The following is a 17,793-nucleotide window of genomic DNA, read 5'->3' as shown; positions in this document are numbered from 1 at the left end:
AGCTACAGTAACTGTGTCATTCAGCCTCACGTGACAAAGAAATTGGTGATTGAGAGGGTCAAGCAACAGGCATGACAAGAACACTGTATATTCATGAGTAAGAGAAAGGGCACTAAAAGAGGGAGAGATATGGGGAATGACAGGTCCAGAAGAGAGACGATGGAGGGAGAGGAAAAAGGAGGGAGGTGAAGTAGTGTAAGAGCTTTTGTCTATGGTCCTTGAGAACTATGACAAAATCATTGGTGTTGGCCGATTTTAATATTCATGTTGACAAAGAGACCGACTCCAAGACCATTGAATTAATGAATCTTTTGAGCTCTATGGACTTTAACCAACATGATACTGGGCCTACCCATAACCGCAGCCATACTCTGGACCTGGTTATTACCAAGAGGCTTTCTATTGACATATCCTCTATAGTTGAAATTGCTTTATGTGATCACCACTGTGGATTTTTTATTACCTTGTTGCCCATAGCACAGGGTAATGCTGAACACATTATTAAGAAACACTATCTTACCTCTGAAGTTGCTACAGATTTGATTGTGTCTGAACAATACTCCATCACCTATCCTGACTTCCTCGTGACGATTTAGTTGATAACTTTAATAGCAAATTCAGGGCGACCATTGATGCCATAGCTCCAGTGAAGTTGAAAAAGGCCACATCCAAATGTAGAGGCCCTTGGATGAGTGAGGAAACTAATCGATTGAAGATAAATTGCAGAAAGGCATAGTGGAGGAAGTCAAAGTTGCAGGTCCATTAAGATATTCTGAGAGAGACACTTGGCATATATAACAAGGCAATTGTAAATGCCAGACGGGCAAATTTTTCTAACTTGACCACTAATAATCAGAATAATTAGAGAGTGCTCTTCTCGACCATTGACGGCCTGATAAATCCTACCCTCGCAAACCTGTGAACTTTCCTTTGCGGAATATTTCAGATATAAGTTAAAAGTTAGGCTGGGTATCAGTCAAGCGAGACCTGATGAGAAGTTTGATATGTGCCCTAGCCTACCACGCAAAGGCACTATGGATTTATTTTCCCTGGTTGACACAGATGTGCACAGGAAAGCGATATCACAACTTAAGACTTCTACCCGCCTTCTCGATCCTATCCCCACCACCTTCAAAACAGTTTTTAACACAAATCTGAAGAACTGCAAGGTATTGTTCATCACTTCTTGTTCACAGGCACTCTCCCCCCTGCACTAAAAACTGATATGGTGAAACCCCTTCTGAAGAAAAGTCATCTAGATTCTTCAGCTCCTAACAATTTTTGGCCAATCTCCGGTCCAGTGGGATGGCCTATCCGGTCCAGTTCTAAATTGGTTTAGGACCTATTTAACCGGTCGATAGTTTGTCACCCTTGGTGAACATAACTCAGAGAAAATACATATCAAGGTTCGATTTTGGGTCCTGAACTGTTCCGTTTATATACGTTACCCCTTGGCAGTGTTATCAGAAAGCACAGCATTGATTTTCACTGCTACGCAGATGATACACAACTTTACATCTGTGTCACCAGTGGATTTTAGCTCCACGGATACATTAGACTGTGTTAGTGATTTAAATACTTGGATGGCTCAACATTTCATCCAGCTTAATCAAGACAAGACAGAGGTACTTATTGTTGGAGCCGAAGCACAGAAAGAGAATCTGGCCACATGTTTAATTCACAGGGAATAACAATAACACCAGGTAAAAAAACCTAGGTATATTTTAGATTCTGAAGTCAATTTCGAATCCCACACTAGGAATGTGACCAAAACAGCTTATTACCGCCTGAGGAACATTGCCACGGTGCTTCCGTTTCCCCCTCAGGCTGATACAGAAAGACTCATACATGCTTTTATTACAAGCAGGGTTGATAACTGTAATACTCTCCTGTCTGGTCTACCCAAGAAAGCCATTTGTCAATTGCAAAACATATAGAATGCTGCAGCACGGGTACTGACCCGACAGGAAGCACACATTACACCGGCTTTAAAGTCTCTGCACTGGCTGCCTGTGAGTTTTAGAATTCATTTTAAGATTCTTCAACTGTTTTTTAAATCAATCCACGATTGTGCACCCCAATGCTGTGGGGGCGAAACTGTGGACATGTTTAAAAAAGATCTTTAAAGAAATAAAAATACTTATTTTTTTAGCTTTGCTTTTCGGGTGATTTTTAGTCGTTCAGTTTTTATTGTTATTTTTTCGTTTTTTATCCTCTTGTGTTTGTTGTGCAGTAAACCATTGAATTGTTTTTATTTGTTTTCTCCTGTGAAGCATATTGTGTTGCATTCTATGTCTGAAATGTGCTGTAGAAATAATGCTTGTTTTGATTTGGAAGAGCTCACCTCTTGCTCTGATATGCCGTCGATGATCTCAGAGACCTCGTGTTCACTGCGGGCTGAAGACGAGGCCAAACCCCCTCCACGCTGCCCCACCCGGCTACTCCCCACCGGGGGAACACAGAGGACATGTCAACACACTGCATATACAGGAGCGGATATCCTCCTTCTTGACATCATTCACACACACTTCCCTCCATACTGTAACCAAGTAACAACTCAACGTAATCAGACTCTTTAACTGATTGGAATCACTCCATCTAATGTTTTGACAAATGCTGTAAACTAGACTCCCAATCTAGTATATGAGGCCCCAGGCCTAGACTCACCTCTGCATGCGCTCCTGCAGCTCCCTCTGCTTGCGGATCTCAGGGAACTGTTTCTCGTAGTACTCGCGCACCTTGCTCTCCTTGGCCCGGCGCCGGGGGTTGTTCTCAATGCGCTCCACCTTCTTCTCCCAGGCCTCCATCAACTGGTCATAGCGCTGGCAGAACTTCTGTTCCTGAAGGAAAAAATAAAAATAACCTGATACAACCAACTCCTCCAAAATACAAATAGTGTCCCTTTTTGTGCCATGATGTGCTGTGCTTCTGCAGGGACTGAGTCTAACCTTGAGTCATGACCAGAACAGAGCTCCATGTTTTCCCAGCTGCTCGACAGGGCAGGCTGTAAAGCAGACCATTAACCCTGGAGGAGACACAGCCCTCTGAGGCCTCTTAAAATAGCTGCCCATGTCTTTTCCAGCCTGCGCTCCCCTCTCCAGCCTGGAGCTGGCCTGGAACCTCTACTTACACTACACACCATGACTGGTGGATATATGACTCTGCAGCACATGGGCCGGCAAATAGCACTATGGGGCGGTAGGTGTGCCTCTCTATAAATTACAGTTTAGATATGGTTTCTGCATTTAGGGTTAGTGTATCTGTGCAACTATTAAATTATTCCCAATTCTCCTGCATTGTTGAGGACGTCATTTTTCTGAGGTGAAACATGGTTATTACACATAATGTATCCCTGTGGAAATATATTCCACAGGAAAAGTAATTGATTTGTGGTAAAGATTTTCTGTCAGGATGGGTGATTGAGGATGTCTGCCTAACTCTGACATCAGAGCCTGGACGATCGATGGCAGGGTTATTTTTAGCACCGCCCACTGCCTTGGTCCTGCTCAATCACTGACACACGGGCAGAGCGAGCGAGCAGTGGTGCATCTCCTGTAGCATCTACCATCTCTGTACCATCTAACACCACCAGACAGGAAGCAGACTAGATGTGACCGAGAAAAAGAAAGTCCTGGGAGAGCTGAATCACAGCGAGACATCTCCTTTATTCCGTTTTTTTACCTTTCATTTTTGAAAAGCCGTAGTAGCTGTGGTCTAACACTTCATAGGAGTAGCTACTGCTACAGTGTTACTAAAGAACAGGCACAAGGGCCCAGAGCTCCTTTCCCTTTAGTCTGTGGATCATGGACACACTTCAAGGAGCTCCTTGGCCCAGTTAACATCTAGTCATCGGTCATAGAGCAGTCCCAGCAGAGAAGCGGTTCTGTACTCACCCACTGCTTACGAGCATGGTTTCTCCTCTTGAAGTAAAGAATGAGCTTCTTCCTCATCGCCTGGTTTCTGTGAAGGGTGAAGAAAGGAGAAAGATGGATACATAGGAAAGATAAATGAAAGGGACAGTAAGACAGAGGATTGATAGAAGGAAACAGAGGAAAATCAACAGAATGATTTGAATGAAATTTTTTGGCAGTTTGGGAAAAATAAAAATATGTATTTCTATCCCGTAAAGAGTAGCTTACACGTCCTGCTGTCCAGGTATGACCTTTATTACAACCTCCACACAGACAGGCACACAATCTGGTCCCTAGATCGATAAACACCAAATCGTTTTTTTTTTGGGGGGGGGCAGAAAGAGGAGCCAGACTTTTAAAGTTTGTCTGGCCCGGCCTGGGAATGGCGAACCAGCCAGAGTGCTTCAAATAAAGGTCAGGGCAGTAATCTGCTTAGGCAGCTGCTCCATCCGTTCTCTCGGCCTTCGGTGAAAGATGACGTTTTTATTCCTGTCAGTTGTAAGGTCACGTGCCATCTAATTCACCGTGAGTCACATCAGCTAGGATCCAGGCCACAGGCAAGGACAGACAGACAGCAGGAATTAAGTAAGGCTGTACTAGTGCGCGCGCACGTATGTTAAGCAGAAAACAGCACAGAGGCCGTCTAAAGATTCTGTAAGTGGACACGGTGACCACATCACAACAAAGACACTGCCATCTACACGTGTTTCTATATAAACAAACATCTAAACTCATTAATATAAACACATACTGAGACCCATTTGAACGTTGATTCACACACACACAATCACTCCGTGTGCATAGACACAGGCAGAGATACTAGGTCAAATACAAGACGGACAAAAACACACACAGGCAGAGTTCTATACTGAGTAATAAGATGTTAGAGGTGGACAGGGGAGAAGCAGGCAGTGTGTGTGTGTGTGGTTTGAGTTTGGAGGGGGGTGGCTACTGTCTGGGGGCTGGAAGGTTATTCTTCACACCTCCGAGCTGTGACTTCACCAAATTTCCATGCGTGCCACACTCTGCCCACACCACTAACATGTGAGCTGACCTGTGAGTCAGAGATATTTATGCTGTTGTGGAAACCAAAATACCTTTCATGTAAAACTGAATGTAATAAGTTGGGAACTGGGGTGGTTTGGAGGCGTACTTGTCCATACTAGACGGCCAGCTTGGATGCCACAGTCACATCACATGCCTGTGTGTGTGTGTGTGTGTGTGTGTGTGTGTGTGTGTGTGTGTGTGTGTGTGTGTGTGTGTGTGTGTGTGGGGCAGAAGAAAACAGCACAGAAGCAGTCTAAAGATATCCTAAGACGACATGGTGATCTCTTCATCGAAACATGTTCCTATATAAACAAACATTTAAACTCCCTGATTCCCTCTCCCACACACTCAGACACGTACAGTACCAATTCAAAAGTTTAGACTTAGAATTTAGACAAAAGTTTAGAATTTACTCAATTCCAAGGGTTTTCTTTATTTTTTTAAAACTATGAAATAACATATGGAATCATGTAGTAAAAAGTGTTAAATCAAAACAAACTTTGCAAAATAAACACTCTTGGCATTCTCTCAACCAGCTTCATGAGGTAGTCACCTGGAATGCATTTCAATTAACAGGTGTGCCTTCTTAAAAGTTAATTTATGGATTTCTTTCCTCAATGCGTTTTGAGCGAATCAGTTGTGTTGTGACATGGTAGGGTTGCTCTAAAGAAGATAGCCCTATTTGGTAAAAGACCAAGTCCATATTATGGCAAGAACAGCTCAAACAAGCAAAGAGAAACGACAGTCCATCATTACTTTAAGAAGATATGAAGGTCAGTCAATATGGGACATTTCAAGGACTTTGAAAGTTTCTTCAAGTGCAGTCGCAAAAGCCATCAAGCATTATGATGAAACTGGCTCTCATGAGGACCGCCAGGCTCAGAAATTGCAGCCCAAATAAGTACTTCAGAGTTGAAGTAACAGACACATCTCAACATCAACTGTTCAGAGGAGACTGTGTGAATCAGGCCTTCATGGATACATTTCTGCAAAGAAACCACTACTAAAGGACACCAATAAGAAACTTGCTTTGCCAAGAAACACGAGCAATGGTCATTAGACCGGTGAAATTCCAAATGATTCCAAATGTGAGACTTTTGGTTCCAACCTCCGTGTCTTTGTGAGACGCAAAGTAGGTGAACGGATGATCTCTGCATATGTGGTTCCCACCAAGAAGCATGGAGGAGGAGGAGTAATGGTGCTTTGCTTATGACACTGTGTGATTTATTTAGAATTCAAGGCACCCTTAAACAGCATGGCTACACAGCATTCTGCAGTGAAACGCCATCCCATCTGGTTTGCGCTTAGTGGGACTATCATTTGTTTTTCAACAAGACAATGACCCAAAACACACCTTCAGGCATTATAGTTTGGGACGAGTTTGACCGCAGAGTGACGGAAAAGCAGCCAACAAGTGCTCAGCATATGTGGCAACTCCTTCGAGACTGTTGGAAAAGCATTCCTCGTGAAGCTGGTTGTGATTATGCCAAGTGTCTGCAAAGCTGTCATCAAAGTAAAGGGTGGCTACTTTGAAGAATCTCAAATTGAAAATATATTTGATTTGTTTAACACTATTTTGGTTACTACATTATTCCATATGTGTTAATTGGACAATATACTCTGAGTGTACAAAACATTAAGAACACCTTCCTTGCACCACCCTTGTACCCTCAGAACAGCCTCCGTTCTTCAGGGCATGGACTCTACAAGGTTTCGAAAGCGTTCCACAGGGATGCTGGCCCATGTTGACACCAATGCTTCCCACAGTTGTGCCTGGCTCCTACCACCATACCACGTTCAACAAAGGCATTTAAATCTTTTGTCTTGCCCATTCACCCTCTGAATTGCACACATACACAATCCATGTCTCAATTGTCAAGGCTTAAAAATCCTTCTTTAACCCGTCTCCTCCCCTTCATCTACACTGATTGAAGTGGATTTAACAGGTGGCATCAATAAGGGATCATAGCGTTCACCTGGATTCACCTGGTCAGTCTAAGTCATGGAAAGAGCAGGTGGTCTTAATGTTTTGTACACCCAGTGTATGATTAAATCGAATATTAAGATATTTAACATTGATGAAGCATTGTGAAGTGCAAGACTATCATGTGCAAGACTATATTCTATTTGAACTTTACAAATCAAAACCGTGTCTTTTAATCAGCTAGGCTATAGCAATATCTTGAAAAATAAGTCAAATTGAATTAACTAAGCCTCAATTTTTTTGCCATAATAAGATTATTTAATGAGAACGTGACTATTATATCATAAATAAGCACAACAACGGCACAGTCTGGAATTATCTTGTCATTAATTGTGTTGATCTTTTTTTATGCCTCATTTACATATTTTTCAGTACATTTTTTTTCACTTAATTTTTTTTCACTTAATTAGATAGGTGGCCTCTTCTGTCATGCTGTAGAAAATTGAATAGCATTGCTCACCAGAATATAATAATAAATTAATAAAATGAATGCATAATCAACAATCGATTTTACATTTGTAAAGTTCTCTCTTTAATTTCTGCTTCTCTTGCGGAGCGTGGACGGTTTGTGAATGACCGGGGAAATTTCCTGTGCAAAATGTCTGGTTTGACTGGTGAAAAGGACTGTGCAAACAATCCAACATGTTTCTGATAGTACTTGTATCTCAGTTCGTCTTGGAATGGATATTATGACAGGCTACATGTGAGGCCTACAGTCAGTGTCCAGACTTCAGTTACTATTCCTGTTCCCATCTGAACTTCAAAAGGTGTGCAAACCAGGGGGGGCGGCCACACCCCGCAACCCCTACTTACGCCGTCTCTGGCTGGCAGGCCAGACCAGGGCTGAGAGATTAAGTCGTATAAGGACAGAGATGGCATTGTGCTCCGGACACCAGATGGTGGAGAGAGAGATTAGCTGCTCTGGTCCGTTTCTAAAGTTTCTTTTGTCCAACACTAAGCGTGTACTGTATTCCTGAGAAATGTAGAGGTGGTGTCCATGAATCCAAGGTACTCATCTTTCTTACCAGGGACAGGTGCCAAGGTTATCAAACCGGTTAGGGGCACAAAGAAGTCAATTGTGGTGGATCAAAGCTATACTGCGGTATTTAATAACACACACACACACACACACACACACCCCTTTCTGCTAATTGCTTTGAGGCAATAATACTGATCAAACAGTGCAAGGATCAAACGGAGTGGAAACAGAGTGGCAGTGAGGGTAAGAGGTCAGGTGGCCATCTAGGTGGCCATACCATCTAACTCATTCTCCACTGACAACTCAGAGCTAAACCTCAAGCGGGCCATTTTACTTAACCCATTTGCACTTTCTGCATTACATTTATAAGTTCAACTTAAGTGAAGGATTTTCATTTTATGACTGCATAAAGTCATTTCCGCAGAAACATGATCTCAACGGGTTGTCACAGACCGCACGGTTAAAGAATTGTTTCAGCACATTGTCACGGCTATAAAGACTCCATACACGTGGTTGACACCACGTGATTCACTCTCTGTGGTCGTTTGTTGGGATGGGAATCTCTGGGGCACATGAGGGGCGCAGTGATGGCATTTAGGACCATAGCAATCACACTGAGCCTACAGTGACAGATGACACGCACACACATTAACATAAACCCAGTCCCTTTCCCCAGAGGGCGGGCTAACTTACATTTTGATGTTCTCATGGTACTGCTTGGTATCGGAGGGCTGGTTGTACAGAGGCTGGGAGAGAGAAGAAACCGATGGAAAGGTTAGGAGATGCTGCCAGAGGTGAGAATCCTGTTTCACAGCAGCAAGGAACATCAACTCTAGAGGGTTAAACATACTGTTTACGACTTCCCTGTACACGGTCTGGTGTCACTGCAAAGTTACTACGCTAAATGCAGCTACGCAATTTACCCATTACATTCTACCTACAAGATGCTGAACAGAGTCAGACATAAGACAAATGTTATGAATTCATGCATGTTTTATCAACCTAACCGAGAAAGGTCTGTCAAAAAGTTTTGGCTCACATTGTGTACACGGTTCTCCCCGAAGAATGAAAGAATAAGTTATTTGTTATCATTTAAGGCAACGTTCTGCTCTAGATTGCTGGAAATGGCAGTTACAGGTGTTAAAAAAAGGGGAAGATATGTTGAGTTTACCCCCGTCCGGACCTCCCCCCGGACCTCCCCCCGGCGTACTCAGCAGCACCACCTTCTTAAAAATTCCTGGGGGAAACCCTGGTGCACCATCATTCAATAACTCAACCAACTAAACCATTACATTCAATTATTACTGAATCTATTATTCATTCAATCAAAAGCCCATTTAAATCTATATCTACGAGACAGAGTGAAACAAAGCTCTTTGCTCCATGATAGTATATAACTGTTAATGCTGTGCCAAGCTGACAACGACAAGCAGTGGGCACAACGAGGACACGACACCCTAATTCAGCCCCTCTCAAGAGACTGGACTGTACAGAGTGAGAACCGACTCATAAGCGAAGGAGACCATCTTTGTGTACAATTTGTATAAGTTTGGCCACAAAACAAACAAAACATATTTTTATTTCACGGCACAAGGGGGATTAAAAGTTGTTTAAACCAATGAACTACAAACACCTTCCCATAGGTCAAACATTTGAATCTGAACTTGTTGTTCTCCACTATATTTTCAGTTGCTCATGACAAAACTCTTCGAAAGCGAACATTAGGTATTATTGTCAAACCCAAATCAGCTTATAAAGAGCAAGTATGATGTCTGACTCCCACTGATAATATACAGTACTGTCAGTAAGATCCTCTCTTCCAGACAGCAGCAGCTCATTTATGAAACACTGGCCGTGTCTGGCTCCTAGCCAACAGAGACAGACAGCGCCATCATTATGCCCGTCCATCTCGCTCTCATCCCTGAACAGAAGAACGAAACCCACCTCGGCCTGTCTCCAGGGCCTGCTCACTACACCCCCTGCTACACATGGCCATCTTTCAATTCCAACAAACTCCTCCCCCTCTTTCTTTCTCCTCCCTCTAACCCTCCTCCCCTGCTACTTGTCCCTCCTCCCTGTGGTCAAATAATACAAGTTGCTAGATATTTTATTCAGATGACCATTAAGAGGTGAGAAAACAGCAGAGGCTCACCAGTTCTACTCGGGGTCCCAGTCCTTCCAGAATCCAGTGAGCTTCCTCTGCCTTTTTCTGAGGAGAGAACACACAAACATACTCAGCACATATCAACTACAAAGCCTCACGTCTCCCATCACCAAGGCAACGCAGCAGCTAGCTCACTCAATGAATGACGTTTGGATGGGCACTGTGTGCAGCAACTATTTTTAGAGCTTTTAACACAAGGCAAAAACTCGATCCGCTCCCTCGCTCTTCTCCTACCGGAGAAAAGATTACTCACCTCCCCGAGCACACACTGAGGGACAGAGAGAGGTAGAGCGAGAGCAAGCAGGTGAGGGAGAGCGGGAGAGGAAGAGCAAGAGAAAGAGTGAGACACTGGGACAGAGTGCGTGCAAGACTGCATGGCTGCTGTGCTTCTCCATAAGGAACATCTGACAAAACAGAGACAAAGATCTGTCCTTCGCAGTGCGCTCAGGTTGAGGTTTCACTACACAAGCTTAAGAGATAAAACAGAGCTGGTTGGCAGTGATTGTGAAGAAGAGAAGCACAACCCCATCTTTGTACCTCTATCACAGATGACCTCTACTCAGCTGAGCTCTATACATTTATATTTAGCCATGTCACGTGCTGTGTGCAGTGTCCCTGAATGTTGTTTAGGAGGCAGCTCTGCAGAGTGGTCACTAGCTGGCACAGCCACAAAATCGTATTCTTTTTCCAACCCTAAACACACTGCCAACTCTAATGCCTAACCCTAAACTTAAATTAAAACCAGAAATCACATGTTTGTTTTCATCTAGCCCATCTAGCAGAAATTGCTCAGTTCTTCCTCTAGGGCAAGATGCATGACAAACGTCAACCTGCTGACCCCTCTCTCTGGCTGTCGCCCTCTCTCTGGCTCTGTCGCCCTCTCTCTGGCTCTGTCGCCCTCTCTCTGGCTCTGTCGCCCTCTCTCTGGTGCGCTCTCTCTCCCTGCCCCCCCATGGTCACACTTTTTTCTTTCTTCCTTCCTTTCTCTCCGATGCTTCCTCATCCAAAAGAAGGCTGTAACATTCTGCAGATGACTAATATATGTATTTTTTTAAGGACTGTTTAATGAACAGCAATTAACAAGGATTTAATCCTGAGTGAGAGAAGAGGGAGAACTGGAAACGTCTCTACATGTTGCCATTTCCTGATTAGGACTGTCCCCTTTATGTCCACCATATTGTACTGATAAAGACCTGTAATGCAGCCTATACATTTGCCATGAATTGTATGTCAGATTAAGGGCATCAAAGACTACACTCAAGGGCATCAGCAACAAAGGGGATAAAGGTGTAAGCTAAATTAAGAGGGGTAATGACAACACCGTGTTGATCAACATGGAGCTTTGACATGCTACAGTTCCTCCTCAAATCCATCTCAACCAATCACATCTGACATGAGATTACCAGTGATTGTGAGTGAGGCCAGTCCACTTCAAACATGCCCCCTAGTGCTTAGACAGGAGGACTGGCACTTGAACAGAAAACTAACTGCGCTGCTCTTCCCCAACAGAAGTCAAAGAAGCATTTTCCATCTAAAGAAAATGGAAATATTGGTTACATCATAATATATACGAAATTAAAACGAGAGGGTTTAATAGTGGCACAACCAGACTGAAGGTGCAGGGCCTTGAGGGCTCTCTGTACCGTGTGTGTGCTACAAGGGACTATGATAGTGCAGTTCCAGTGAGAGTCCCAGTTGTCTCTCTTGTATGTGTCCAAGGCAGCCATGTTCTAATGAGATGAGTGAACATGAGTGGCGTTGCCTGTGGCATTGACAAAGGCCTGTGGGTGTCTCCTTGTCTCAGAGATGAGGTGATACTGAGCCCACAGGGACAGATGACACCAGCGACACAATGGAAATATGGGCTACATCATAAAAGATACGTAATTAAAATGAGAGGGTTTAATAGTGGCACAACCAGAATGAAGGCGCAGTGCTTTGAGGGCTCTCTGTACCGTGTGTGTGTGTTACAAGGGACTATGATAGTGCTACTGCTACTGAGGCTGGAGTAATTACAGCCAGGTGCTGAAACACACACAAACACGCAAGAGCACGCACACCCCTCCCTGACACACACCCCTCCAACAATAGTAGAGTACCCTATACAAAGGCTGAGGAGGGCAAGGGACCAAAGACAAACACCAACACCCATGCAGGTACACAAACGAGGAGAGAACATATCCAGAAACTACATGATTACCTTGCCTTCTTCACATACACCTTCCTGCATAATACATTTGCAAACATACCATCAGTCACAGTCCCACACCATCACTTTGGGCTGGGACTTGTAGAGGGCTGTGTATATAATGGTGTAATCTCGGTGAACACAGAACTCAAATCGTACATAATTAGGTCAGATTTTTGTTTACATAGTCTAGGGAGAGAGTGGGGCCAGTGTGGTAGGCTCAGCCCAGCAGCAATCAGTGCTAGTCCCACTCAGAGTAGAGTGCAAAGTGTTCCAGAGGTCAGGGACATTGGACGAGTCATCCACACACTTCCAGGCTTTGAGATCATCACATGGGTGCTCAGCAAACTCTTGCGGCATGGAGTCAATCATGCCATTATGATTTAGCTCTGGGGTGAAAGGTATAAAGTACTATTGTCTTCAGCAGGTCTCTATCAGATAATGACTTTTTCTAGTATATAATAGAAGATAACTAATTTAAGAGTTTACCTTTTAGAAGACTCTGACATGGCCACTGAATCAAATCAAATGTTATTTGTCACATGCGCCAAATACAATCCCTTCCCAACAATGCATTAAAAAAAATACTAACACATGAGGAATAAAATACACAAGAATGAAGCTACATACAGGGAGTACCAGTACCATATCAAGGTGTAGAGGTACGACGCATTTGAGGTAGATAATGTACATGAAGGCAGGGTAAAGCGACTAGGTATCAGGAAAGATAATGTACATGAAGGCAGGGTAAAGTGACTAGAATCAGGAAAGATTATAAGATATTTGAGGTAGATAATGTACATGAAGGCAGGGTAAAGTGACTAGGCATCAGGAAAGATAATGTACACGAAGGCAGGGTAAAGCGACTAGGCATCAGGAAAGATAATGTACATGAAGGCAGGGTAAAGCGACTAGGCATCAGGAAAGATAATGTACATGAAGGCAGGGTAAAGTGACTAGAATCAGGAAAGATTATAAGATATTTGAGGTAGATAATGTACATGAAGGCAGGGTAAAGTGACTAGGCATCAGGAAAGATAATAATACGGTATTTGAGGTAGATAATGTACATGAAGCCAGGGTAAAGTGACTAGGCATCAGGGTAGATAATGAGTCAAATAAAGACCATCCTGGCCCTTACACATACAGGACATTATTAGTACTTTTTTTTACCCTTATTTTACCAGGTAAGTTGACTGAGAACACATTCTCAATTACAGCAATGACCTGGGGAATATTTACAGTAAAGAGGAGGGGGATGAATGAGCCAATTGTAAGCTGGGGATGATTAGGTGGTCATGATGGTATGAAGGCCAGATTGGGAATTTAGCCAGGACACCAGGGTTAAAACCCCTACTCTTACGATAAGTGCCATGGGGTCTTTTCGTGACCACAGAGAGTCAGGACACCCGTTTAACGTCCCACCCGAAAGACGGCACCCTACACAGGGCAATGTCCCCAATCACTGCTCTGGGGAATTGGGATATGTTTTTTAGACCAGAGGAAAGACTGCCCCTTACTGGTCCTCCAACACCACTTCCAACAGCATCTGGTCTCCCATCTAGAGACTGACCAAGACCAACCCTGCTTAGTTTCAGCAGTGGGATGCAGGGTGGTATGCTGCTGGCCATCAGGGGACCATCTGGAGTCTGTACGATGAGTGGGAGAAGACCCCGTACAACGATGTACTATTGCAATCAACACAATCATTTTTATACAGTTTTGTGTGTGCATGGAGCAGTGCTCACCACTAGGTGGACTAAGAGTATTGGAAATGAATGCTTTAACTACTACTACATAATATCCTACTCATCAAAACAAACTACATTGGTAGACGTAAACCTGTATGACATTCTTACATTCAGACAATTTAAAAATTAAAGACAAAAAAGAGAAAATGGTTCACCTGCTAAATGATGCTGACCTTTGGCAGACTACACCATCAGACAGGAGGACTTTGCCTGCTATTTCAATAAGACTGGGAGGCTAATGAATGAATACCTTCTAATACAGCCTTTCCACCTCTCTATTGACAGTGGCATTTGACAGTACTGTCGAGCCAAGTAACAGCAATGACAGAGCTCAGAGTTTTATCTCTTCACAGAATATCAATCATGGTCATAGCAAAACTCAACAAAAAAAAAACCTTACATGTGCCCTTCAAATTATTAATTAAGTTCTCAAACAGTAGGATTCCTATTTTTCAAGGGAGAAGCCAAGAGACAGTCTATCATACTAGTGTTTCATCATCAAAGAGCTGTCGGAGACTTCCTCTACACTTCATCCAGATTCTCCCACTCTACTTCCTCCACAGCTTCCATCTCAATCTCAACCCCTTTCTGTGACCCCAGAAAGACCAGATAAAATCAAATAACACAATTTCAGTCAGACAGCAACATTCATTCAAAATGAGTGAGTTTTAGTAATGATGTTGCTCATTATCTTAGATCATCATCCCGCCTACAACTAAAGGCCATAATGATGATGGTTGGGTACGTACGTGCACACAATTAGATTGTGGATAGTCAGATTAATTGAATAGTTTGTTTAAAATGTTTAGATGCTTCGCAAGAAGATCACTTTCCCTAATAATCCTGTTTACATGGACACATCTGAAATCAGGCTACCTGATGGGACTTGTGCAGGAAATCCCCACCAAAAATAACATTCGATAAATGTCATGTAAAATAACCGTGTTATTTTTGTGAAGCCTAATTGATTCAGAGTTGGGACATATAAAGGTTGTATGTGAAACCTATTTCTAAGAAGCATACTGTCAGAATTCACTTCCCACACGCATAAGAGGGAGGCTTGCGCTACGGTACATGCGCAGATCAAAAACAACGACAGAACGCCGATTAAGCTGTTTACATGTACTAATAATTCTAAAGATTTCTCAGAAAAACAGCTATTTTAATCGGTTTATGCCTATGTCGATTTTGACCTTAGGCTGATCAAGATGAGCAGAGAGAAGTGTTTACGCGACTATTGCCATAATCAGTTGATTATCGAATTATTAGTGTGCATGTAAACGTACTCAATGTGACACAGGGGAGAGCTTGCTACATGTATTCTAACACTAGCCAACAGTGAGGTCATTAGCACTGATTACAGCAATTCCAGCCCCAAGCACTGATTGAGATGCAGATAATTACACAGAGAGAAAGCAGTAAGTGTGTGTGTACGATGGTACTGACCCTGTTTTCGTCGTAGATGATCTGCACCAGGCTACGGTGCTTGGCCTCGCTGGGCGGAGGGGAGATCATGGACCGCGCCGGCTCCTGGGGCTTTGCTGCCTCCTCCTCCAGCTGTTGCTACAGGTCACACACACACACACACACACACACACACACACACACAGTTACTGGTGAACAAAGTGTGCAGACAAGATGTCCCTTTAAATCAGATTGGGGGAGAAGAACATGCAAGAGAAAGATGACAGATAAAAGGTTATCATCACAAGCCATGAACAAAGGCAAAAGGCCCGATCCTGCAGCACGTTTGTGCTCCTCTGTTTCCGTGGAGACAGGTTACTCAAGCAGTGTGTAGCTCCTCCCCCTCTTGCTCCTCATCATCTCCAGCAGTGATGTGCCTAACTGTCCTATTAACTGTAAATAGCTTAACACTTGAACATCCAGTTTTTAAAAAACACCTTACCGCACAAAGGGGACTGTGAAAAGACGCAGACATTTTATATATCTTGTATGGTAATTTTCACTGTACTATGTATTAGACCTAGATAGTGTGTATGTACTGATATGTAGGCTGTGTGCCACTTTAAATCTACGCATTTCAGTCCATGACTAATAATGTTCTGTACTACGTGTCATGTTTCACGTGGACCACAGGAAGAGTAGCTGATGCTTTTGCAGCTGCTAATGGGGATCCTTATGAATACCAAATAGGACAACGGCCACTGACGTTTGATTTAGGTTTTATTAACAATCTGCAACAACAACAAAAAGCTACGTCCTCCATCCCTGACTTTTCCTACATATTGGTACATCGCTCAGTTGTCTGAATTTTACAAATCACAAACAGAAATGTATTTAGAGGTTGTTAACCTGTTGTTGTTTGTAGTTTATTTTTATTTTTACAACGATTACGACCTTAAGGTGCCAAGACAAAATCTGCCGTAGGGCCTCGGTACCCAGACGCTAATACGCTGCTTTCCTCACTGAATGAATGACGTCAACGGATGAATGGGCGACAGAAACCCAAAACTGACCATTGAGACGTGACTTCCCAGTTGAATTTAAATGGGACTGAATGATAAGCATGAGGAAGGTGATTGAATTTGAACGATCAAATGTGGGGTCTTCATCTGATTCTGACGTTGACTTTGAGCCTCTGCCTCCCATGCCTGAGCCTGTGAGAGGTTGTAACTGGACTGTATTACTTACTATAAACTCTTTTACTAGTCAAATCTATAAATACAATTGATCAGATGTATTACACTAATGTTTTTATTGGAAGGGAAACGAAATAGGCTATACATGTTGCAGTAAGCCTTTGTAGAATATTACAAAACAGATCCCTGGCTCTATCCAAACAAATGACGCGTTTTAATATCTTTTCATGAACATATACCCACGAACAGCCGATTTCGTCATGCAATTCATCCTTTACAATTGTTTATGTCCAATGTATTACGCGTTGGTGCCTTGTGGGTTGCTATGTATGAATCTGATGTGTATGCTCAAGGGGATGCCCGACAACATTCTCTAGCGGGTACTTATAGGCTGAAAGGCCCATCGGTCCTAGTGTTAACCCTCTGATTAACTGGACCCAGGGGAGTTAACTTACCACCACAGAGATCCTATTAACTTACAGTATTCTAATTCTGTTTACCACAACATGGAGTAAACAAAGCCAGGGCCGGCCCCATGCCAGAGAAGAGAGTGAGAGTAGTACTGAGGAGACAAAGCATTTGGGGGTGATTCCACACCAGCGGGAGCGGAACATATTTTTGGTATCTCAGAATGTTCTGGCAATTCTCACATAGAAACTTCATTGGAAGGAAGGCGTTTTTAAATGCTTTTTTACATTTGAATCACAAACCATTTGAGAAAATCGTGATGACAGAGGCCATTTTAGGCCCTTTTTAGACCTATACGCTTCCAGTATGAGCCTATGATCTGTGAACCGTACATGATACAGATAACATCTTGGTGTAATTATACTCCTTATAGTGTGCTCCGAGTCAGAAATACAGAGTATGCTTTGATTCCGAAGGGGTGGGAGAATCACATTCATTTATTAAACATAACAAAATATTAATATCTCAAAATGACCCTTTTTTATTTTGTTCATGTTAAGACATATCGTTTGGAACAATATATTCTACATGTAAATCAAATTTCCCAAATTGGCTTTCTGCTAATTCTGAAGGTATGATCAATTTTATCAGTACCACCAACACGGTGAATGGGAAAATGGATTCAAAGAGAACTCCCTCTGCTGGTTACTTGCTGAACTTGCAATTCTAAAGGAGGGCTATGATTGGTTAATGGCTTATAG

General features: G+C 43.0%; 1 protein-coding gene across 1 annotated transcript in view; it reads right to left on the bottom strand.

The window, feature by feature from the left end:
- LOC109895822 (nuclear receptor corepressor 2) overlaps positions 1–17,793 on the bottom strand; it is a 125,384-nt gene that overhangs the window by 45,057 nt on the left and 62,534 nt on the right. Inside the window, exons 6-11 of the mRNA XM_031829429.1 lie at positions 15,471–15,587; positions 10,074–10,130; positions 8,615–8,667; positions 3,894–3,960; positions 2,668–2,840; positions 2,345–2,438 (exon numbers count right to left, since the gene is read on the bottom strand). Coding sequence (XP_031685289.1) covers positions 2,345–2,438; positions 2,668–2,840; positions 3,894–3,960; positions 8,615–8,667; positions 10,074–10,130; positions 15,471–15,587 — 561 coding nt within the window. The remainder of the gene's footprint in view (positions 1–2,344; positions 2,439–2,667; positions 2,841–3,893; positions 3,961–8,614; positions 8,668–10,073; positions 10,131–15,470; positions 15,588–17,793) is intronic.

The sequence above is a fragment of the Oncorhynchus kisutch genome, linkage group LG8, assembly GCF_002021735.2.
Source record: "Oncorhynchus kisutch isolate 150728-3 linkage group LG8, Okis_V2, whole genome shotgun sequence".
Classification (NCBI taxonomy): Eukaryota; Metazoa; Chordata; class Actinopteri; order Salmoniformes; family Salmonidae; genus Oncorhynchus; species Oncorhynchus kisutch.
Note: the sequence above shows the minus strand (reverse complement) of the source record. Positions and strands in the feature narration are given on the sequence as shown.